The 24,563-nt window shown below is 45.1% G+C and overlaps 1 protein-coding gene across 1 annotated transcript; it reads right to left on the reverse strand.

Moving 5' to 3' along the window:
- Positions 1-880: 880 nt before the first annotated feature.
- On the reverse strand, positions 881-23,734 carry LOC123988760 (rac guanine nucleotide exchange factor JJ-like). The gene is made up of 2 exons (XM_046289507.1): positions 23,552-23,734; positions 881-1,378 (listed from the first exon to the last, which is right to left on the reverse strand). The coding sequence occupies exons 1-2, from the start codon at positions 23,732-23,734 to the stop codon at positions 881-883; spliced, it is 681 nt and encodes a 226-aa protein (XP_046145463.1).
- Positions 23,735-24,563: the final 829 nt, after the last annotated feature.

Here is a 24,563-nt window from a genome sequence, read left to right on the forward strand (position 1 = left end):
TAATTACTATTTATTCATTGAGCGCTGCAATCACTGTAGGAGCTGCCTTTTTGCTGAATATCTATTTAATATCGTTTGCTATCAACCACTGCCTCGCTCCCCTTACACAGGCAGTGTGGCGGCCTAGCATGCTGGCAAGTTGCATCGGTTCACGGGGGAACTGATCTGTGGGTGTTAGGGTGCAACGGGTCCATGGAACGCCGCGATAAAGTATATTTCCTTATGAATTCAGACGGGTGAACGTGCATCCTTTTGATTTACCCGCTTCACCTTGGTTTGTCAGGTTTTGGCTATCGGCCACTCTGATCCATTTCCTTGGGTGAACTGACAAAAGAGGAATTGAGGCTTGGATTTGGACAATGGATGGTTCATTATTTCAACTGATTTGTCGCTTGCTTGAGCATTGTTGGGGATAATGGCTGGTATAGTGATGCAATGATACAATTCGTGGTTATAGTTGTGATTAAGTTGTAATTGCACATGTACATATGTATCTTGGCATATCTGGCGTCAGGCTCCATATGCCGACCAGTCAACTAATAATACTATAATACTATAATACTAATACTATTTATGACTTTACGTCTGCGTCTGTTCGCGTACCCTTACTCAATGTGTGCTTAAATTAAACTTAAATTAAACTTAAATTGAACTCAAATGCAATTCATACTCTTATTAAACCTAAACCTTGCTTACATCTAGCCTATCGCTAGCCTATTCTTAAGCTGCGCCCTTCGCGTTGCTGTAGTCTAATCTATTTTATTAGGAACAGATAACTTAAATTTATAATAATAATATGAAGTTAAACAATGCAGATTAAACCTACCACTAACCTACTTACTTTGCTATTAACTTATCACTAAATAACACTATTACAATGTTAGCGGGGATGTGACGGATAGGTGTACGCTGGGGGGGGATATGAGGGTGGATAGGTGGGTGCGTATAGCTGGTTGTATGGATGCGGTGCGGGGTAATGCGGGGGGTACGGATAATGCGGATAGGCCGTATAAGTCGAATAGGTCGGATATGGGTAGGATGGCTGATAAGTTGGGTATTGGAGGTGAATTGGCTGTGGTTGTTGATGTTGTTGTTGATGTTCTTGTTGTTGTTGTTGTTGCTGGCCTGGCGGGTGTGTTTGCATCTCCATTAGGGGTGGAGGCTGCTGATAACGTGGCTGCGGTGGTGCTGAGGCTGTTCTTGTTCGTCTCGGTCGTGTTAGCCTTCGGCGAGACCATCGATATGGGTTGCGCCGCCCCGAGAATGCCTGACTCAGATGCACCACTGCGGCCGCGTGTCGCATCATCTCTTGCTGGATGCATTCTACCCGGGCGGACACTGCCCTTTCTACTGATCCCGAGATGACTGCATCCAGTTGCTGTAATGACCAATATTAGGGTTAATTAACTATTGCAGCTATTGGAAATTGTTGTATTACTGTATTTACGGATTTACGGTTATGGTCAGGGGTTACGAGTATTTCGCATTTAGGATACAGTGTTTTCATCCGATTTATTATAATCAATTACGGTTAATCATTGAGTATACGTTAGTCATGCCTAATTTCTTTGGAATTTGGGTACAGCCCTATTAATACTATTATCTTAAATTTCACTGATACTTAGGGTCGATGCTAACTTTGTTCCGGGTCTGATCCAATAATCATTCGTCCTGATTTCAATTCAAGCTGGTTTGTTTGTTTGTTTTGTTAGACCTAGATCTCAACTACTAGGCCTCTAAACTACTTGGCCTTTAAACTATGCTGTTTGGAATTCAGCTTCCTTGAATTTTGATTGGCTGACATTTTCAAGTTAATTGTGAGTCAATTGCACTATGAATCCTGATTTGTGACTCGAGGTGGTTCCGGATTAGGAAGTGGAAGTTTTTAACCCCGGGCTGTTACATTTGACTCGAGGAACATGATTTTGATTTATTATTACAATTTCATTTGGTTTGATCTAAATTGCATTCCGGCATTGATCTTGATTCTAATTGAGCTGAATTGGGGGTCCTGGCCCTATTCTCAGTTTGTGCGTTACTTGCAGTCCCGTCACGTAATTTAATTCCAACTTACTTGAGTTACTCAAATTAATTGATTTTATTTTACTCTAGCGATAGCCTGACTCGGATTTTAAGACTTATGACTTATGGGAACCTTCAATTTATTTAGTTAATCTCCAATCTTAATCTTGTAATTAAGTCGATTTCGTGGCAACTTTCGCTGCACATCCGAACTCTCGCTGATTTTAATGTAGGTGCTTTAGTTGTTGTCTGATCCTGCTTGTGCACATTTATCTATTTCTTTATTTTCTGTCTATCTATTTGATTTTAATGGATTTATTATTAATTCGACTTCGACCTGGTGCTGTTATAATTTCATTTTGCTACTTTCACGCCGTGTAAGGCGCTTTTGTCTAGGTATGCTTAGGGGGGGCTGTGTTGTGAGTAATTTTTTAATGATACTTACGTTCGGGTTTACTATGATTGTTCCTGGCCCAGTGCCTGTACCTGCGGCGGAAGTCGAGCATGAGGCTTCGGTGTTGATATCTGCCCCCTCTGTTGTGTTGGGCCCTCCTCCGCTCGCTCCGATAATTGCAGGTAACAGGTCGTTCTTCATGCTCTCCATTTTAATTCGCCTGTTGATACCGGGCTTGAACTGTCAGCGGACCTGTTGATCATTCACTTGTTTAGGTATTTATTCACTTCCTCACTTATCAACTTATTCATCTTACCGTGTATCGCTTAGTATTACTCTTATTTATTACTTAAACTAATTTTGCTAGTAACCTAGTCTGCTGACCCTACTCGTTAATCACTGTTTTGTTTTGTTAAGGTATCGATGTGATTGCGTTGCACTTCATTCACTGGTATGTACCCATGTCTTATTGAAGGTATTTCCAATTACCTTCTGTCTTCCTTTTCTCCCTCTCTTCACTGCACCCTTCCTGTCACCCAGCTGTTGATGGCTGCGGCTGCCTTATTGCTCCTGCTTTCTTCTCTTCTATTTCCCCTTCACTTTCTGTTAATTGTTTCATTACTGGATTATTGGACTGTTATGTGGGTGCTGTGAGAATTGTAAGGATGAGTATGGCAGTGTAATTATGTGATTGAGCATTGACTGGCTGGCTGGCTGGACTATTGGTATTGGTTTTGTATGATGGGATAAGGTAGTCGTTGGGGATGGCAATCATGCCATTGTATGAGTTAACAGTAGTGGGCTGGTGATTGGCCTACCTGTTGTAGATTGACGATTATGTTGCTTGCGGCTCTCGATGCAACAGGTTGACGATGCGTGGCGGTGGTAAGTTGGGAACTGAGCAAGCGAGCGCCCGAGGATGCTGTTGGCAATCCCCTCCGTGGCTTTCATAGAAGGATGGATCTTAGCTGAAACGGCTGGCGATTGGTGGCCATGACGATGCGCCCATTGGCTGGGACGGGTGCATTACTGAGGTTGGAACGAGGAATGGTCAGGGAGGGGCGCGCCCTTCCCTTCCCGCCGTTTTCTGGGTTTGTGGTGGGCGACATCCTTCGTTAGCCCACGGCCTATGATTGTGTGAGTAACTGAATAATGGATATGTTTTATAAGCTTAGTGGAATTGATTATGATCTTCAGTTAATTATGACCTGAATCCGGCCTTAATCTGTCTTATTATTATACGGCAATGTTCGACAGGAAATTGGCTTAATTTCAATTTAACTTTGATTTCAATTGATTGACCTTATGTAAGACTCTTATGTAGTATGCAGTTTCACAGCAACCACATTTTCCCTCCCACTCAATTTCACTTTGGTTAGTCTCAATCTCATATGCTCTTTATTCATTCACTCATCGTATTGTACTTTTACTTCAAGTCAATGCTGTCATCCATTTGACACTATGGTGATCTCCACTGCAAACTTCGTTTCTACTCCCTTAATTCCAGCGGAACTACATTTAATCCATTGGTTGTCCCCGACGGTAAATTCCTTTAACTTTTACAATTCTGATCTCAATATTCATTCATTGGACCTTGATTTTGATTCTTTATAGTCATGTTCTCAGTCCTGGCGCCTATTATGGATCTCATTTACCTGCGATTCGCACCTTGTTGGGAGCGAACCGAGTTGATCTGTTTTATTTGTTTTGTTTTATTCATTTTATTGTTTTCATTTAGATCTGACTATGTTAAATTATTGAATTAGATGGGATTGCTCTGCTCGTATGGCTCGTCTTCATTTATTATTATCTTTCATTTATTATTCTATTTCATTCTACTTCTAGCCTGTTTTATTCTTCATTTACGATGCTGTGTCTACCATTGTATTCACCGGCGCGGCCCATGCCAGATGTAGGTCTTTCACACTATACCTGGGGTTGACCTTGCCTGTCTATTTATTTCGGCATTTTTAGCACTTTAGAATTCCAGGTCTATGACCGCTCGGATACTTGACTTGCGTACCCGAGCCATAGAGCCTGGTCGTTGCACGTGTTGTTTTGATGATATTTCACTCGACTTAGACTGATAGCTTATCTTGGCTATACACTTTAAACAGAGAATATAACGCCTAACTTTTGACGGGCTAATTTCAAGTCAATTTATTGTACCTCATATTGCTGGTTGGTCTCCCTAATTGTTTATCGTATATGCGCTTGCAACTATTACAAGCATTGCATGATTCTATTTGTATCTTTGGAATCGACTTGATCGGAATTTAACTTGGTAATAATTGCAGTTTGGTGAATTCTAATTGAATCTCATTCTGTTATTGTTAGTTATTTCAATTAGCGGCAATTGTCCTAATGGCAATTAGGCTGATCAAATTTAATTTTCGAATCTTCCAATTTTCCTAATTTTCTAATCCCTAATCCCTATCTTCTTGTCTCCGCCTTGTCTTTAATAACAAATTTCATTTCACTTCATTTCATTTTGTTCATTTTATTTATTTGTCTGTGACCCCGTTTCAGTCTCTTTGAATCCTGTATTATTCACTATCATTAAACATGACTTTTGTACGGCCGATTGCGATTAATTAAATCTGCATTTGACTTTATCCTGGTGTGTTTGTACCCTTCTCGGGCTGTAGTCGTTCCGGTACTTGACTTAATGATCTTGGGTAGGTATAGCTGTCGCATGGGTGGTAGGGGTCGTATTTCACTCGACCCTAATCGGCGGGGCGTCCGTTCTGAACGGCTGTTTATCGTCGTGTTGAGGGACGACGCTTGATGATTGTGGTGTTTGGTGAGGTCTTGGCATAAATCTCTATTTCTTCCCTTGAACAACTGCGCGCTGCCCTGCCGGCTGGCTGCCGACGGGTCCTATGCGTCCGAGCGCGCGTGCGAGCTTAAATACGGGGCTTGCGCGTGCGGCGGAATCCTCAGTATCGGCGGATGGCATTAGATGCCTATGGGTGGGTGCTGGGTATGGCTGATTAGGGCTGATGGGGTAATTACAATAATACTGGTGTTACATGCGATGATGAATTGTATGGTCTTCCAATTGATATATGTGAGTGATATTTGATTGATTGCTGTATGTTGCTTGTTGCACTGTACGGTAATGTGCTGTATTCTTTGGCTTAATTACATTACTTGATATTCCTATTAATACCTGCTTTGTTGCCTTAGCTAACTTCTCTCTCTTCCTTCCTCCTTCTCCTCCTTTACTATAATTAATGCTATCATCTCTCTTATCTCAACCTAGTACAGTATTGCCTCGAAATAAGCAAGTGGTCTCGACTTCGAAATAAGCAAGTCGCTATCCCCTCTTCTTTGTTTGAAGTCGCCCGCAAAGTGAGAGGTACGAGAAATGAGTGAGAGGTCCATGAAAGCGCGAAGCCGATGTTTAGGGTAATAAATTTCACGCTTGACTGAGCAGTGACATCGGTTAGTAGAAGAAGGATGGAATATATGTATATCATGCTTTCTATCCTTGTTCAAAAAATAACATCGCTGCTCGGCCGATCACTTTATGATTTGCCGCTACCTCGCGTTTTCTATCGTCCCGTTTCGAGAACAAAGTCAAGCCGAATAGCTACCTCCCTCGAAATAAGCAACGGTTCGGTCCCGAGCCACTTGCTTATTTCGTGGCAATACTGTACCATTGTAAATTAAGCGGCTATTGATGGGTGTTTATAGGGCGTGTTGATTTCAGTTAACTCTTCATGGGATTTAGGACGGTCTGTGTTGATGGAAATGTAGGGAGTTGTTGATGGTTTAAATTACCCTTCATTATTTCAATTTAAATTATTTCATTTTATTTACTTATTTGATCAAATGTTCTTTGTTACTATACTATACAAGGCGGTCTGTCCATCCCTCATTCTGGTTGGCATCGCTTTGGTAATCTTAGAATCATAATCTTAAATTATGTCCTTTAATCTATAATCTGTAATTTGTAAAGTGGTGGTGATGGAGTTAATGATGTGTACGGTCGCATTTGAAGTATAGTTCACTTGTATTTAATTCAATTTATTTTGTCTTACACTTACATCGTATTCCATGGCGGTCATGTGTGACACGCGTTTCACACTTTCATTTTGTGTTTCTCCAAGTTGTCAATGCCTTTAGCGGTTTCACTCGCGTTCAGTTTCATTCATCCATTCGCTCTTCATTCATTCATTAATGTTGATTAAGTTACATTGATTGATTTGGTTTATTTGGTTTATTTTATTGACTGGTTTTATTCTCTGATTTTCCTCTGGGCTAGCACAATGTGCTGTATATTCTGTCTATTCCTCTCAGATGTGATAGTAGTTGTGCACGGTTCCTGTCGGTGGTTAAGTATTAATACACTGCAATGGCTTTACTTTATTTATTTTATTTGCACATTACCTTGGTTTTGACATACGATACTGGTCTTACTGGTGTCTTATCCTTCTTTATTATTCCTTGCATATTCTGACATTTCTTATGATGGTTTGTATTGCCATTTGTCTCTACTAAGTTACTCTAAGCTTGTGTCACGCTTGACGCTATTATTTTACCATCTCTCGGCCTGACATCCGCTATTCGACTCTGGATATTGGTTCAGTGCAATTCAATTTAAATTTAGTCACTATATCTGTGCATGGTTGGACTGTTCTCCATGACGACACGACATAATAGTGTGGTGTTCCTGTAAGAGTTGCGCCATCAAGATGTACCAATCCGGTTATTTATTATATGACTTTGCAATTGCAATTGCTATATTACCTTACCTTCTCCCTCTCGCTTCTTTCATTCTTCTTCTTCTCCTTGAACCCTCTTGAACTCTCCTGAACCCTTTTTGGTAACCCTTCCTCTCAGCAAATCTTTAGATGCTGGTTTTGTAAATCCTGCTGAATCTCGCTGACACTTTCCTGTTTTGACACATTGGGTTAAGATTACCTTTTGTTAATGACCCCACCCATCATTTTAATATGGCTTCTCATGGTTTATTTTATATATTATTTTACTTAACCTTCATACTTTATACTTACTGGTATTCTGTTGTTTCCTCTTCTTGATTTACTGCAATTCATCTTCAATGGGCTAGTTGATTCTCGTCTCTCTTTATGTAGGCTCTTGTAATTTTATGACCTCCACATCTATCTACGCAGTGCGGAATCTACGGCTTTCAATATGTATGTTTCCAATACTAGAATTGTTGGCTCTGCTTTAACATAATATGCTATATTGATTTATTGTGGGAATCACACAACTTACTCAACTTGATGGCATTAACTATGTTCAGCTATTATACACTGGTTCATCGTTGGTATTAACTTTACTTTGGATGTAATAATTATTTCATGCACTATTTTAGTAGACCTAATAATTTATACTTACAATTCGTTCTTGCTATTGTTAACCCACTTAGTTATTGTTTATTGTTTATTATGTAGGTCCATGTTTTGCTCAGTTCCTCCATTATTGTTCTTTCCCTTTATTATTATTATTATTATTATTATTCTAATTGTAAATGTGAATTGAATTGGTTGATTGATACAGCTTTCCTGATTGACTCGGCATGGTTCATGCATTTATATTGAGGTTCGGTCAATTTTGGGATCAGTTCATCTATTTCATTTCTTTATTCATTCTTACGATAATGCCACCTGTGTATACTTTGCTGACGACGGCTGCAAATGGTTTGGCAGTATAACGTTTGAATTTCCTATAATCAGGCATTATGTCGGACTCACATCCCATACTTCATGTTTCTTTTATTTACTTGTTGTCTTCATTTATTCTAGTTCTATTTATTATTTTATTTTATTAACTAATAATATTATTTGGTCGAGTATTGTTTGTATGGGCATATGGGACTTTCCTGACCACATGCGTCATGTGTTATTTGACGTTATTTCATTTACTGATCCGATTTTGTTAAACGTTTTATTCCTGCGGCGCGATTTGTAGTAACACAATGTGCCCTGCAAATCACGTAGTCTGTGGATCTTGATTGGGTTGATTCCACTTGATTTTCTTCCCCCAATGTTTCGCAGTTTATAGTTCATCTCATTTCATCCCACCCTATTATAAATATATGATGTATATTATATAATTAATTACTACTGTAATAATAAATTACAACTATAGTATTGATTCTGATTTTATTAACTAAGGTATCCCCCGCGTATCTCCGGAAGTCTATTTGATGTTCACGTGGTCATACCTTCTGCGGAAAGTACTGTATACCAGACTTATCTTTGATGATGATAAGTATGATAAGTTTGATGATAAGTTTGATGGTAAGAAGGGTCCCTAGGATTGTGCGGCCGTACGATGGATGGTTTTTGCGAACGGTAATTGTGTTGTAGCGGGCGGCTGGTGCGCGGTAGGTAACTACTGCGCGACAGATAATTGATCGGTGGATAACCGTTACCGTTACGAAGTTAACGGCCGAATACTATATGGTGGATAGGATATTTGCGGTTGGCGGTTGGTTGGTAATATTTTGGGACTGCGGTTGGTTACCGACTAGGGTTAGGGATAGGGTTAGCTTTCGGCCTATCTTCGGGCAGTATTATGTGCTTTATTACGTGCTTAATTCATTATGATGCGTTTGATACCATTACCTTTGTAGATGCCTTACTTCTGGTTTCCATCGCGATGATTTATTTATTTATTTTATTTATTTATTTCATTTATTTCATTTATTATTATTTCATTATTTTTATTTCGTTTATTTCGTTTATTTCGTTATTTCGTCTATTTCGTCATTTCGTCTATTTCGTTATTTTTATTTCGTTTATTTCGTCTATTTCGTCTATTTCGTCTATTTCGTCTATTTCGTCTATTTCGTTTATTTCGTTTATTTCGTTTATTTCGTTTATTTCGTTTATTTCGTTTATTTCGTTTATTTCGTTTATTTCGTCTATTTCGTCTATTTCGTCTATTTCGTCTATTTCGTCTATTTCGTTTATTTCGTTTATTTCGTTTATTTCGTTTATTTCGTTTATTTCGTTTATTTCGTTTATTTCGTCTATTTCGTTTATTTCGTTTATTTCGTTTATTTCGTTTATTTCGTTTATTTCGTTATTTCGTTTTTCGTTTATTTCGTTTTATTTTCGTTTATTTCGGTTATTTCGTTTATTTCGTTTATTTTCGTTTATTGCGGTTATTCTTATTTCGTTATTTCGTTATTTCGTTTATTTGTTATTCGTTTATTTCGTTTATTTCGTTTTTCGTTTATTTCGTTTATTTCGTTTATTTTCGTGTTTATTTCGTTTATTTCCTTTATTTCGTTTATTTCGTTTATTTCATTTATTTCATTTATTTCATTTATTTCATTTATTTCATTTATTTCCTTTATTTCGTTTATTTCGTTTATTTCGTTTATTTCGTTTATTTCGTTTATTTCGTCTATTTCGTCTATTTCGTCTATTTCGTTTATTTCGTTTATTTCGTTTATTTTATTATATTTATTTATTGAAAGTCTGTTGGAAGTCTATTGAAGTATTTCGTGTCTCGTTTTTCGTTTCTCACTTTCGAATGTTACTATTCTGTATAATTAATTGATTAATTTGACGGTTTGATGGTTGGTGGTTAATTTGATGGCCAATAATCATTACGGTATGAACTAGGGAATTTTATGAACATTAGGTGTCTATGTTCTATGTTCTATATTCTATATTCTTTATTCTCTATAGTTTATGATCGCACTCCTTATCTGCTTCGCCCGGTTTCCTATCTTAGGTGGTGGTATGATCATCGGTCACCGGTGATGTGGTGCGATATGAAGTGTTAAGTGATAAGTGTTAAGTGTTGATTTTCTAATCTTGTAATTATGTGTGCGGATGTGTGCTGTGACAGTGCGCGTTTCAGTGCGCGTTTCAATATGCTGCACTGAGATATATTGCGATGCATTGCAGCGTATTTGTTAATGTGCTGCCATTCCCATTCCCTTCTCCTCAGTTCTGTGTTTATGCTGTATTATATATTATACTATATTATATTGTGTTATGTCATATAATTGTGATTATGATTATTATTGTATTATATTATTACATTATGATCATATTTATACATTTATACATTTATACATTACATATTTATTCATATTCATATTTACTTATGTTTATACTTATATTTACATTATATTACTTTTAACCTTCAATTTACAATCCGCGTTCAATTGTGTTCAATCTATTACCAATTAGGTATTGAATATATTACATATTATTATATTATTATCTCAGACTTTGGATTGTGTTCAGCTATTTAGGTTATATTAGTTATTAGGCCATACTTAGTCAGCATTCTGCGCTAATTGTATTGTATTGTATTATAAATTTTATCTCCTGTTATATTATTATAATTAAATAAATGTACAGGGTGACTAATGATGACGTATGACATATTAAACTGCATTGAATTAAATGACTGATCCTGATCATTAACATGTGTTTGTTTCATTCACTGCATCTGCGGTGATTATATCCTTGATCTTCGATCTCTGATTATATTATCTGTCTCAGTCAATGGGTCTTATATTATATTATACTATGAATTTAGTAGAATTTATCTGGATTGAATGGTTTAATGAGTGTATATTGTACGCGTATACTGCGTTTACAATCCTGTTACATATCTTATAAGGATGGGTTTGATTTTGGCTTCTTGGTTTCTTAGCTTCTCTTATAATATCACACATTGTTCCTAAGCCTTCGGGGATACTTTGGGTTCCTGGGCATTGTCAATCAATGTACACTACACTTTAAGATGTAAATGTATCATACATCTTTAGCGCTCTGAGATATGAATGACGTTGACTTGGTTATTGGCCTGCTGTTTGTTGCTCACTATTCTTATTCTTATTCTTATTGGTCATTCTGACATGATATGTTCCAGGGACTTCTTTTCTTCAATTGAGTATTGAGTATTCATGTCTCGCGGTCCATGTTTCTATAATAGCGTTCACTGCTCATCTTGTAGCTCTTCGTACCCCTTCAGGATAATGTTTTGTTTTGCATGTTTTGCATATTTCGCACATTTTGACTAACGCAATTCCAATGCTGCTGTGACGGATGGTGGATCTGTAAATTTGAATTTGAATTTGAATTTGAATACTTGCGGTACCTCATGCATTGATTTATCGTATCTTAATTGCAAGTCTAATTATGATTTTGATTGGGAAGTGTTGGTTCAGTATTGGTTAATATGGTGGGTGTTCAGGGAAGCATACGCTGCAGTAGTCTTTTCTTTTCTTTCTGGCGGGATACAATGTCTTCATTGTTTTCTATACATACATATAGGCACCATGGTTCCTTAAATTCTTTGAAATTCTTGATTTTTTGGACCTTGGATTTCATTGATGGATCTCATTGATTTCCTTATAACAATGTCCGGTTTGGATTTAGTACCCAGGATTGGGGGTTTAATGGAATTGTATCATTTAAACTGACTATAGTATGAGAAGTTGAATACGTTACTTACATTAGTATGCTTTATTGAATTGACTGGATTGGCTACATTTGCGTGTTCTTGTTACATATTATATATATACATGTTTGTAAATTTTGAGCTATTCTCTTCATATTAGGGATTAGTTGCTTCTACTTCCATATTATGGTTCGGTAGCACTACGGTTGTATGTGGTGTTTTATTATTGATTAATTTTGTTCATCATGCGGTTTATTACATTGACTTACTTGTATCTGTATCTGTATTAAGTTTAACTTTAATATCATACTTATCGGAGCGGTATGATGATTCAGTAACAAACTGCGCAATTTGTGGCCGTTTAGATTGATTTGATCTGCTTTGTTTTATGCTGATTTACGTCTCGTGTTGCTCCTTGTATTGTGTCAGGTGGATACTTTCTTCTTCTATTAAGCGTTACATTTGCCCCACTTCTACTGGCTGGCGTAGGGTTTTCTGCAAACGGATTAATATTATGATTTACGGTTTTGAATTATGAGTTTTGAATTTTGAATTTTAAATTTTAATTTAGAGCTTGGGATTTAGAACTTAGTATCATGATGCTCTATGGTGTTAACAGCTATCTCTTCTTATTATGTTTATTATATTTATTATCATTCACGTCAGAGGATATACATTGCTACTTATCTGTTGCTGTTGGTGATTTGCTAACAATAATTAATAATTTATTTATTTTGTTCATTAATAATTTATTTATTGTTCATTACCATCATTTGATGATCTGATTGTTTCTTCACCATCTTCGCTTATGAATCAAGTTTGGGGTCGTGGTTGTGTGGAATGCTCTTGCAAGCAGGTTTAAGCAATGTCAATAATTTCAGACAATAGTTTTAATTAATAGTGTTATGCTCACCATCTATTTCTTTCTTTCTGCTTTATTCCCAGCCGATCTTTCTTCCTTCCTTTGAGGATGTGGTACTTCTCTCATTAATTGATGTGATAGGAATATATTATATTACGTATTGCATACAATGTTTGGCGTTAGCATCATTGACTAGCCTGCTCAATTTCGTGATGCTCGTCTTCTAAATGCATCTGATTCATTGCAGGAATACTTGGTCACGTGTGGCACAGTCTAGTAGTTTATAATCATGATCATAATCTTGGGGGATTTAATCTACATTATTTCAGTTATCTTGGCTATCTGGGCCTCGCAGGAGGGATCCTCAGCTTCGCTGGTCTGAGCACTTCATTCAGCTCTCGGTTCACTTCTTATTATCTGTAATTATTCTTCTGTAATTATTCTTCTTCTTTCAGTCACCTTGATAGTTCTAATAAATGATTATGAGGAATTCCCTGTCGCACATGCATTTATTTATTATGGGGTGAATTTGTCTCTTCGTTTTGAAGTGATGCGTGTGCCTACCTCATATTAGAATCCGCTGTTTGTCATACTCCATACTTTATATTTTACTTTTACTTCTGACAATAATTAGTATCATTCTATGTTTTACTTCCTTCTCTCATGACTGGCATCTGCTATCTGCTATCTGCTATTGTCTGGCATCTTTTACTCTTTTCTTTTACTTTATGTTTCGCATCCTGGTTTATTTCGTTTATAATTCATCTTGAATTTTATTTTAACGAGGTGATTATTTTGTGTGCTAGTACTCTTTACTATTATTCTATTATTCTTATTCTTCTTCTGCTGCTAGGTTGTTTGGTTGTATGTTGACGTTTGAGGTTATTTGCTTTTGCTTTGCTTATGTCGAGTTCACACATGCTCGCTTGCTTATTCACTCACTATGCTTGTTATGTTTAGTTCACATGTCTTCATGTCTTCATGTTCTCATTTTATTTATTTATTTATTAATTATTTAATTTTATTATTTATTTATTATTTATTATTTATTATTTATTATTTATTTATTTATTTATTGCTGCTTATTACTGTTTTTAACTGTTCATTAATTGCTCTGTTGCATTAGATGCAGATGCATATATATATATATGCCGATTTTCTGGTTTGTTACCTACCTACCTACTTACGTTTAATCACGATTAATCAGGTTTATTATGTTTATTATTTTATTATTCATTTGTCAGCTGCTATGTATGGTCTGTTTATGGGCTTCATGGGCTTATTGATTATTCACTATTTATTGTTGCATTTTGGGGTATTGGGGTTTTGGATACGCTATGCCTGTTGAGCGTTTGTGTGTGTGGGTGAAGTATGTAAGGAACAAGTCATCGAGGGTAGCAGCGTAACAAGACACGGCACGGTCTACCGTGGTAATATGGGGTCGCGGGCCATGACCGTGCTGAAGAAAAATGGCCTGTCCTGGTAAGTTTTGGGACAGGTGGGCGTGATGACGTCTAGGATAAGCCACATTATCATTATCAGCCTACCATGGTGGACGAAGATTGGCACGATCAGCCGTGGAGATACGATGTCCCGGTTCATGATCGTAGCTGAAGAAAAATATGTTCCTGCCTTTATTGGCAGGTCGGCGTGATGACTTCAGGGATAAGGCACATCATCAGCAACCTACAAGGTGGATGAAGATTGGCACGGTCTACCGCGGAAATACGATGTCTCGGGCCATGACCGTGCTGAAGAAAAATGGCCTGTCCTGGTAAGTTTTGGGACAGGTGGGCGTATGGCACGACCACCCGTCGAGTGGGAATCCTCCGGTTCCTGGCCGTGTCGAAGAGCAAGCTCCTGCCCCGGCAGGTGAACACATGGCGCGACCACCCGTTGAGTTGGATTGGGATTCCTTCAGTTCCTGGTCGTGGCCGAAGAAAAATCCTGTGCCTTACCGTAGCAGGTTGAAAATGTCCTACCACTGGATCGGAGGTGCAGCGGCGTGGATCCTCAATCCCCAATGGCTGCCTAGCGCATGGCGGATTGAGGGAGGACAGAATAACGCGAAATGCGTTGAATTGCCAAAGCGCCGTTGTGGCTCTACGTTGGTACACTTTATATATTCTAACGAGTGCAAAGGTACCGGCGGCCCACGTTAGGGGAGAGGTTTCAGTGGGTAGTATGTCTAGCCTCGGGCGTGCCCACTCTAGGCTGCCCGTCTAGGTCGCCCCTTCAGGGCTGTGGCCTATATTCTCGGGCTAGGCTCAACCCCTTGAGGGTTGGGGTGCCAGGTTGCCCCCTCAGGGCGGACATGAGTCCCACACTGCCCGGGGCCCCTCTAGACGAAGGCCGAAAGGGGATCAACCCGCGCGTGCGCAAACGCATGTCCTCTTCCAACAGAAACAAAAAAAAAAGGATCCACGGACCTGGCCAAGTGTACTGGCCGGGCGGGGAGGTGATACCCCGACGTGGGGCGTCCCCAAGTGGCGGATAGGGGAATGCTCGCCATGCACTTTTCGGAGTGCATGGAGGATAGGAGTGAAATAAAATAGCTCCCGCGGACCAAATACCAAGGGCAGGAAAACCCATCAAAACCTCCCCTGTGACTGGGGGATAGAATACAGACACGGTAACCCCTGCCTGTCGTACAAGGCGACTGAAAGGGGGGCGTTTGCTGCTGTCGGAGTAGCCTCGCAGATGACCCGGGGCGATGCCGGTGGGATCTACGGATCCTGGCAGGGCCCCCCTTGCCGGTAAGGCCTGGGTCGGAGAGGCGAAAAGGCGGCTGCAGCGTCGTTGAGTTCTCCAGGGGCCAGGCAGCGTGGCGGTTTGGTGCGGGTAGCGAACCCGGAGTGCCCAAGCAATTACACCGTAACCCTGTGGTCCCGTCTCGCTGGAACGGGGGGCTTGCCTTCATTGGCCGGCCTGCGAGGATGACATCCTCTATAAAAAATCCCTAACCCCAAGCTGCGGTACGCGGTGACGAGGGGGCCCCTGGAGTCAGCGCGAGGGGTGGCTGATGGGTGCATCAGTCTCTAGCGGTCAACCGCGGGGTATCTGGCGACCCCCCGGGTGTACTAGCCTTACCCGGGTAAGGCGGCTCTGCCCGGGTGGACCCACAGACCGACCCACTCGTGGGAACACTATGGATGACTTGAAACTAAAAACACCAACAACAACAACAAATACTGAACGGGTCATACCGACGACGACTGCGGCTGTTCAACAGGACGCGAGACGGAAAACGGGCGCGGAGGATATGGCGCAGCCCAGCACTAGCAGGGTAACGGATGCGCGCCGCCTATCCGTCCGATTAACTAGGGCGGATGTGGAGTGGCCTCCCCTGAGGCCGGTACGAGGAAGGGCCGGAGTTCCGCCGGCGGCCTCTGATGCCCCCGCATCCAGAGAGCGTGAGATGGACTTGGACTCGGACATGTCACTCGCCTCGGCAGTATCTCCGGAGGTACGGCGCACGAGCAAGAGGGGTCGCACGCCGACCACGGGCCAGTACTCGCGGCGGCTAAGCAGAGAGTCCTGGATGTCCAGCGCCGGGAACTTGACCTGCTGGAGGAGAGGAGGGTGCTCGATCCTAACGAGGACCCTATAGAACCCAGTCGGGGTAGCAGGTCCCTCCCGGACCCTGAGGACCTGGCGGAGGAGGTCAAGAATGTCCCCACGCGCGACCTTATTGCGCAGTCCTTGGAGTTCTGTCGCGGCATCAACAAGGTCCCGGGCGTCACCAAGGGGCTGAAAGGGACATTTGTTCGCAAGCTGAGGATGGCCTCCCGCTACCTTAAGGCCATCCACACGGAAGCGGGAATCAGGGCTGCCCCTGCCAGGGCCGATAAAGAGGTGAAGGAGCTTCGGGAACAGCTGAAGCTGCGGGAGGAACAAGTGGCTGCCCAGGAGGCCCAAATCAACATCCTGCAAAATAGCCTGGCAGACATTTCGTGCAGGGTCGCTGCCACAGAGGTGCCGGCGCCTGGAGGCCCCGGGCCTTCCAATAGGTCGGCGAGGCCCGGCTCGCCGTTGTCTGGCGAAGAGGCGGGCAGGAAAAGGAGGAACGACGCAGTCGAAGCTTTCGACTTACCGTCTTGCCCGCCTGAATGTCCCGTGGTTCAAGTCCCGATCCCAGCTGCTGCACCTGGAAAAGAGGAGGGAAAGGTTGGTGGCCTCGAGTCCGACCTGATGAGGGGACTTGCGGCTCTCCTCGAAAAGGGCCTGTCGGGGCTCCGGGCGGAGTTCAAAGCCGCTATTGCAGCTGTCCAGCCCCCGCCTAAGAGGGCGGAGCATGTTAAGGCGGGAGCTGCGGCTGCAACCATCCCCACTGCATCGAGGAAGGAAGCTGAGAGGCGGCTGCGGAATAGGGCCCTGCCCGACACGGAGCCGTTGCGGGGGCCCTCCTCAGCACCCGACCTACCGGCATCATTTGTGGAGGATAGAATGGCCCGGATTGTCGAAGAACATCGGAAGACGGCGGATGGGACCTGGGTGACGGTGGTCGGCCGCCGCGCTAAAGCTGCAAAGAAGAAGGCGGCAGCGGTCAAGGCCCCTCCCTACCAGAGCTCCAAGGTGGTTGCCCAGAAGGGGCAGAAAAGAGGGGCGGCACCGGCGTTTAAGGGGCAAGGGGCCCAGCCTGCCAGGCAGAAGGCCCCCCGCCCTCCTCGTACTGCGGCGGTCACCATCAACCTAGCTGCCGAGGCTAAGGTCTCATACGCCGAGGCCATGCTCATGGCCCGGGAGCGGGTCAAGTTGGAGGAGCTGGGCATCACGGCGTTGATGCCCAGAAGAGCTCGGACCGGTGGCTTGGTCCTCGAGTTACATGGGGAGGACAGGACGGAGAAAGCTGCCAAGTTGGCTGACCGACTCCGCCAGGTGTTCAGTGGCACCGAAGTGAGGGTTGCCCGCCCCATAAAAATAGGCGAGGTTAGGGTAGATTCGGTTAGACTCGATCACCCCGGCGGAGGTGGCGGCCGCATTGGCCGCTGCGGGGGGTTGCTCCACTGAAGAAATTAAAATGAGGGAGATTCGCACCTCCCCCCAAAGGATGGGGACTGTCTGGGCGAGATGCCCTCTAGCGGCACTCAAAAAGTTATCCGTCTCTGGGAGGGTTCTGGTCGGGTGGTCCTCGGCCAGAATACAGGCGCTACCACCGCGGCAATTGCAGTGCTATCGCTGCCTGGAAAGAGGGCATGTTAGGCAGAGATGCACTTGCGAAGCTGATAGGACCGACCGCTGCTATGCGTGCGGAGAGTCGGGCCACGTGGCCAGCAAGTGTAGCGCCACCCCGCGGTGCCCCCTCTGTGCGGACCTGGGGCGGCCCGCGGGGCATCGATTGGGGGCAAAAGGTTGTGCCCCCTCCTCCTCCCAGAGGAAGAAGAAGAGTGCCGTTGAAGGGGCAGGAACAGCCCCCAAGGAACAGGCATCAAGGACCAAGCCTGCGGAGTCGAAGAAGGGGGGCAAGAAAAATCCCCCTGCCAAGTCGGCGAGTAAAAATGCCGCGGAGGCGGCTCGTAAGGCCTAGGTATGGGGCCCAAGGGCCCTATACTTCAGGCCAACTTGAACCACACGGCCAGGGCTCAGGACATGTTGTTCCAAACCCTGGCCGAGTGGAAGGCTGGGTTGGCGGTGGCCGCGGAGCCGTACCGAGTCCTCGACAGACCAGATTGGTTCGGGGACGAGGACGGCTCCGTGGCGATTATTGGCACCGCAGTGCCCCCACACGCCGCCCCACTGGAACGGGGCCGGGGGTTCGTCGGCGTGCTGTGGGGTGAAATAGCGGTGGTGGGGCCGTATGCCCCGCCCAGATGGGCTCTCGCGCAATATGAACAGTACCTAGACCGGGTGGGGGACTTTGTCTCCCGTTGTTCCCCCCGGCCAGTGCTAGTCCTCGGGGACTTTAATGCCCATGCGTCACTTTGGGGCTCCCCGAGGACAAACGCGAGAGGCAGGGCGGTCGTAAATTGGGCGGCGGTGCTAGGACTCCACCTGCTCAATGTGGGGTCCGTTAGCACCTGCGTGCGCGCCCAGGGGGAGTCTATAGTCGATTTGTCTTTCGCGAATCCCCTGGCCGCGCGTATGGTGCAGAGATGGAGGGTGGTGGAAGAGGCGGTCACACTTAGTGACCATCTATACATCTGCCTCGACCTTACCACCACCGCCCGCCTCCCCTGTGGACCACCACCGCTACGGTGGGCGCTGAAGAGAATGGACGAGGACGTGCTGATGGCTGCAGCCCTCGCTCTGGCCTGGCTGCCAACACCTGCCGGGCCGGTCGCGGACATTGGGGAGGAGGTAGAATGGTTCAGGGGAGCCATGAAGGCGGTGGGCGACGCCGCCATGCCCCGGGCCATGAACCTCCCCAGGCGGGCAGCCTACTGGTGGACGGGCGAAATTGGTGATCTGAGACGAGATTGTCTCGCAGCCCGTCGCCAGTGGCAAAGGGCCCGCAGAAGAAGGACATTCCGCGACCCAGCGAGGGAGGAGGATCTGTACGGGCAGTACCGAGTTTTGGAAATTGCCCTGCAGACGGCCATCATGGAGTCTAAATCCCGGGCATGGGACGAGCTCCTAGGCTCTCTCCAGAAGGACCCATGGGGGCGCCCATACAAAATGGTGATGTGCAAGCTTAGGCCCTGGGCGCCCCCGGTCACGGAGCGCCTCGACCCCCGATTTTTGGGGCGGGTAGTCGACACTTTGTTCCCACGAGAGAGGGAACACACCCGCCCCCCGCCGGACCACGGAGAGGTGGTTTGGTCCAACGAACTGGGGGTCACGGAGGAGGAGATGGCCGGGGCGATTAAACGGATGGGGGCCCGAAACACTGCTCCGGTCCCCGACGGCGTCCCCGGCCGTGCCTGGGTGAAGGCTCTACGCGTCCTCGGTCCGAGATTGAGACGCCTCTTCAGCGCCTGCATTAAGGAAGGAGTCTTCCCAGAACAGTGGAAGACGGGGCGGCTAGTCCTCATCCGGAAGGATGGGCGACCCGCCGACAGTCCCTCGGCCTACCGGCCCATCGTGCTGTTGGACGAGGTGGGGAAGTTGTTGGAGCGGATTCTGGTATCCCGCCTCGTCCAGCACCTGTCCCAGGAGGGTCCCGACTTGGCCGAGTCGCAATATGGCTTCAGGCGGGGGCGCAGCACTATCGACGCAATCCAGTCGATGCGCTCCCGCTGCGACTCGGCCACGTCCCGGGGGCAGGGTGGCGTTAGGCGTTAGTCTAGACATCGTCAACGCCTTCAACACCCTGCCTCACGGGACGATAAGGGGGGCGCTGATACGCCACAAGGCGCCCCCCTACATGAGGAGGATCGTCGGCGACTACCTCCGGGACAGGAAGATAGTGTACAGGGGCCGGGATGGCCAGATGCACGAGAGGGACGTGGACTGTGGCGTACCCCACGGTTCTGCGAAAGGTCACACACCTCGGGACCTGGGGTGCGACCCGGTCTTGCGGGTCGAGCTCCCGACCGGTGTGAGCCTCACGTGCTTCGCAGATGATACGCACGTGTTGGCCGTCGGTCGGGGGTGGAAAAGGACTAGCCGCCTCGCCGAAATTGGCATCGCTGCCGTTGCCGCGGGGATCCGGCGGCTGGGGCTTCAGCTCGCTCCCCACAAAACCGAGGAGATGTGGTTTTACTCGCCTCGGCGTGGGGTTGCGCCACCGCCCTAGTCGGTAGTCCATGTGAGTGGAGTCGACGTCCAGGTGGAGAAGGGCCACAGGTACTTGGGCCTCTACCTGGACAGCCACTGGCGCTTCGAGGAGCACTTCGGTCGTCTGGCCCCCCGACTAGACAGGGCCGAGGGACTGTCGGCGGGTCGCCCATCCTTCCGGAGGAGGACTAGCTGCCCCGTCTTCCACTGTTCTGGGAAGACTCCATCCTTAATGCAGGCGCTGAAGAGGCGTCTCAATCTCGGACGGAGGACGCGTAGAGCCTTCACCCAGGCACGGCCGTGGACGCCATCGGGGCTCGGAGCAGTGTTTCGGGCCCCCATCCGTTTAATCGCCCCGGCCAGCTCCTCCTCCGTGACCCCCAGTTCGTCGGACCAATCCACCTCCTCGTGGTCCGGCGGGGGGGCGGGTGTGTTCCCTCTCTCGTGGGAACAAAGTGTCGACTACCCGTCCCAAAAACTGGGGGCCGAGGCTCTCCGTGACCGGGGGCGCCCAGGGCTTAAGCTTGCCCATCACCATTTTGTATGGGCGCTCCCATGGGTCCTTCTGGAGAGAGCCTAGGAGCTCGTCCCATGCCCGGGATTTAGACGCCGTGATGGCTGCCTGTAGGGCAGTCTCCAAAACTCGGTACTGCCCGTACAGATCCTCCTCCCTCGCTGGGTCGCGGAATGTCCTTCTTCTGCGGGTCCTTTGCCACTGGCGACGGGCTGCGAAACAATCTCGTCTCAGATCACCAATTTCGCCCGTCCTCCAGTAGGCGGCCCGCCTGGGGAGGTTCCTGGCCCGGGGCATTGCGGCGTCGCACACCGCCTTCATGGCTCCCCGGAACCATTCTACCTCCTCCACAATGTCCGCGACCGGCCCGGCAGGTGTTGGCAGCGAGGCCAGAGCGAGGGCTGCAGCCATCAGCACGTACTCGTCCATCCTCTTCAGCACCCATCGCAGCGGTGGTGGTCCACAGGGGCGGCGGGCGGTGGTGGTAAGGTCGAGGCGGATGTATAGATGGTCACTAAGTGTGACCGCCTCTTCCACCACCCTCCATCTCTGCACCATACGCGCGGCCAGGGGAGTAGCGAAAGACAGATCGACTATAGACTCCCCCGTGGGTACGCACGCAGGTGCTAACGGACCCCACATTGAGCAGGTGGAGTCCTAGCCCCGCCGCCCAATTTACGACCGCCCTGCCTCTCGCGATGTCCTCGGGGAGCCCCAAAGTGACGCATGGGCATTAAAGTCCCCGAGGACTAGCACTGGCCGGGGGGAACAACGGGAGACAAAGCCCCCACCCGGTCCAGGTACTGTTCATATTGCGCGAGAGGCCATCTGGGCGGGGCATAGAGCCTCACCACCGCTATTTCACCCCACAGCACGCCGACGAACCCCCGGCCCCGTTCCAGTGGGGCGGGATGTGGGGATACTGCGGTGCCAATAATCGCCACGGAGCCGTCCTCGTCCCCGAACCAATCTGGTCTGTCGAGGACTCGGTACGGCTCCGCGGCCACCGCCAACCCAGCCTTCCACTCGGCCAGGGTTCGGAACACATGTCCTGAGCCCTGGCCGAGTGGTTCAAGTTGGCCTGAAGTATGGGGCCCATTTAAATACAATTCATATTGTATTTAAATAAATATTTAATAATATTTAATTTATATATTATAATGGGAAAAATTAATATTATTTAATTGTATTGTATGTCTTTATTCAATTCCCAATGGGATTATGAGGCGCTTTTGCTAGGAGCGGTCCTGAACCTTTACAAAAATAATACTCCGCTTGCCAAACCTGTATCAAAAATATAATCTAAAAATGAATTAATAATAACAGGCACTTACGCCATATGTCTTTACCCAAATATACCTTTTCGGTCAAATGCTATATTTACAATACTGCATCTGTATCACCTTATCACTCTATGCCCTATCCTACCTATTCTTGCCTTCCCCCCTTTTCCTTTTTATTCTATCAGTCTTAAACTATCTTCCCTCCATTTATTTTCCTGCCTTTCTTATTTCTACCTCCTTTCTTTTTACTTTCCCTTTTCTGTTCCTCTTACTTTCTGTTTTGTACTCAGTCTGGTACCCTGAACTTAAAATGAAAGTAACAGTGTAAATAAAAATGAAATTAGAAATAAAAATAAAAATAAGAATATTATAAAAACAAAAAAGGGTAAATAAAAAACTAAAGAAAAACTAAAGAAAACTATAGAAGCGTCTTGCTATAAATCACCATATCGAAAAAGTAAGAAAAATAAAATAACATAAAAATAAAAACAGTACAATGATAATAAAAGTAACGACCTATTTTCTGTCCTACAAAATTAACCTAAATTGTCCCTGAATTCGCACATACTTTGCTATCCTCAGTTATTCTATTCTTTTCTTTACTTATGCTAAACTTAAACAGAGAACTTAAGAATAAAAATAGAAAAAGAAACTATAGAAACGCCTTGACCGTAAATCAAAATCAAAATATTCAATGAAAACAATAATTGTGATAATATCAATAACAAAACTATAAACTGTCCTACAAAACTAACTTGGATTGTTCCTGATTTTGCACCTGCTTCACTTGCCTTAGCTAATCTATTCTTTAATTCGTTTATACTAAAACCAAAACCGAAACTAAACCTTTAGTTTTAAGCTTTCACTCTCTTCTTACTCTTCTCTGCGCTCCGTCCTTATTTTCTCTATTCTCTTCTCTTCCTCTCCTTGTTCCTTTCTTCTCCTCCTTCTTCTTGTCCCGTCTTCATCACCTTTTCGATCCTGTCCCCCGGGAGTTCCTTTCTCCATCCTCCTTTCTCCTCGCACCATACATGTTCTTCTCCTTCCACCCAGATTCTTCTATTGTTATAAACTACCCATCTTCCCCTTGCCCTCTCTTGTTTTGCCTTTTCCTTGATCAGCCATCTGATCTTTCTTTCTTCTCTTGAAAGGTCCTCATCCACCTCCACCCCCCACCTTTCCCAGATTCCATTCCTCATCCAGACCATTTCTTTCTTTCTTTCTTCTTCCTCCAGCTCTGTTATTACTATTTTTCTTCCCCCATCCCCTTCTCTTTCTATTGCGGCCTTTATAATTGCCCTCGCCCCCAGTTCTTTTCTTAGGATCTTATTAATGTTTGACATCTTTTCCTCCAGGCTCTCTCCCTGTACTCCTTTCCAGACTAAACTTTTCTTTCTTCTTTCACATCTCACCCTTTCCATACTCCTGCTTTCTTCTTTTTCTGCACCCTTGCACTTCTTTTCTTCATCCTCCTTTTTCTCTTTTCCTTCTTCTTTCTCCCCTCTTGTGTTCTCCGTTCTTTCTCTGCGCTCTTCTAATCTCCACTCTCTTATTTCCTCCCTTAGCTCTTTTATTTCCTCCCTCAGTTTTCTCATCTCCCATGTCTGCGCTTCTCGCGAATCCATTTCTTTCCCTCTCGTTCCCTTCTCGTTTCCTCGCTTGTTTGCAATTTACAAATTTGTAATTTCAATTCGCAGTTTGTTTCCACGTTAGATTTGCCACGTGTCTTTTGTGCGAATGCCTCGAGTTGCTTCCTCACCTCCTGAAATCTTCGTGATTCCACAGTGTTGCCAACCTGTTTTTACTTTCTCTTGTTGCCGCTCCTCTTCTTTTCCATCTCCCTTACTAATTGGTACCGTCAGTATAGTCGGTGTCTCTCCGCTCGACTTCCTCTACTTCTCTCACTCTTCTTTCCTTTTCCACCTCTTCCATCCACGTTTCCCCCTCTCCGTTCTCCCCCAGCAATTCCTTTACTTTCTCTTGCCATCCTTCTTTTCTCTCCTTGTTTGAACCGCACCCTTCCCACACATGCCCCCACGATTCTTGCTCCCACTTGCAGTGTCTGCATACCTTCTTCTCCTCGCTTTCCTAGTATTTTGCTTCTTTTACCTCATTTCCTAACCTGAATCTGGCGACTCTTCTCCATCTTTCTTCCCTCCAGCCTTTCTCTAGATATTTTGGAATTCCTTTACCCTTGATCGCTTTGTACCATTTGTTATATTTCGACGCTCTAATTTTGTCCCATCTCTCTTCCTCCTGTAGTCTTAAGTCTGCTTCTTCTATTTCGTCGAAGCTCATTTCCCCTTCCCTCCTTTTTGTTTCCAGCTGCGCCAATTCTATTCCCCTTTCTGCGAAAAACTTTCTTCTCTCTTCCTCCCAATTGTTCTTTGCTGCCTCTCGCTGTTCCTCTCTTATTATTTCCTC

This window comes from Osmia bicornis, unplaced genomic scaffold (genome assembly GCF_907164935.1).
Source record: "Osmia bicornis bicornis unplaced genomic scaffold, iOsmBic2.1, whole genome shotgun sequence".
Classification (NCBI taxonomy): Eukaryota; Metazoa; Arthropoda; class Insecta; order Hymenoptera; family Megachilidae; genus Osmia; species Osmia bicornis.

What these genes read in the sequence shown, in the direction of transcription:
- LOC123988760 (XM_046289507.1), bottom strand. Translation starts at nt 23,734, where the DNA reads ATGAGAAAACTGAGGGAGGAAATAAAAGAGCTAAGGGAGGAAATAAGA. An exon ending in AAAGCAGGAGTATGGAAAGG is followed by an intron (nt 1,379 to 23,551) that starts GTGAGATGTGAA and finishes TGGTCATTACAG; the next exon opens with CAACTGGATGCAGTCATCTC.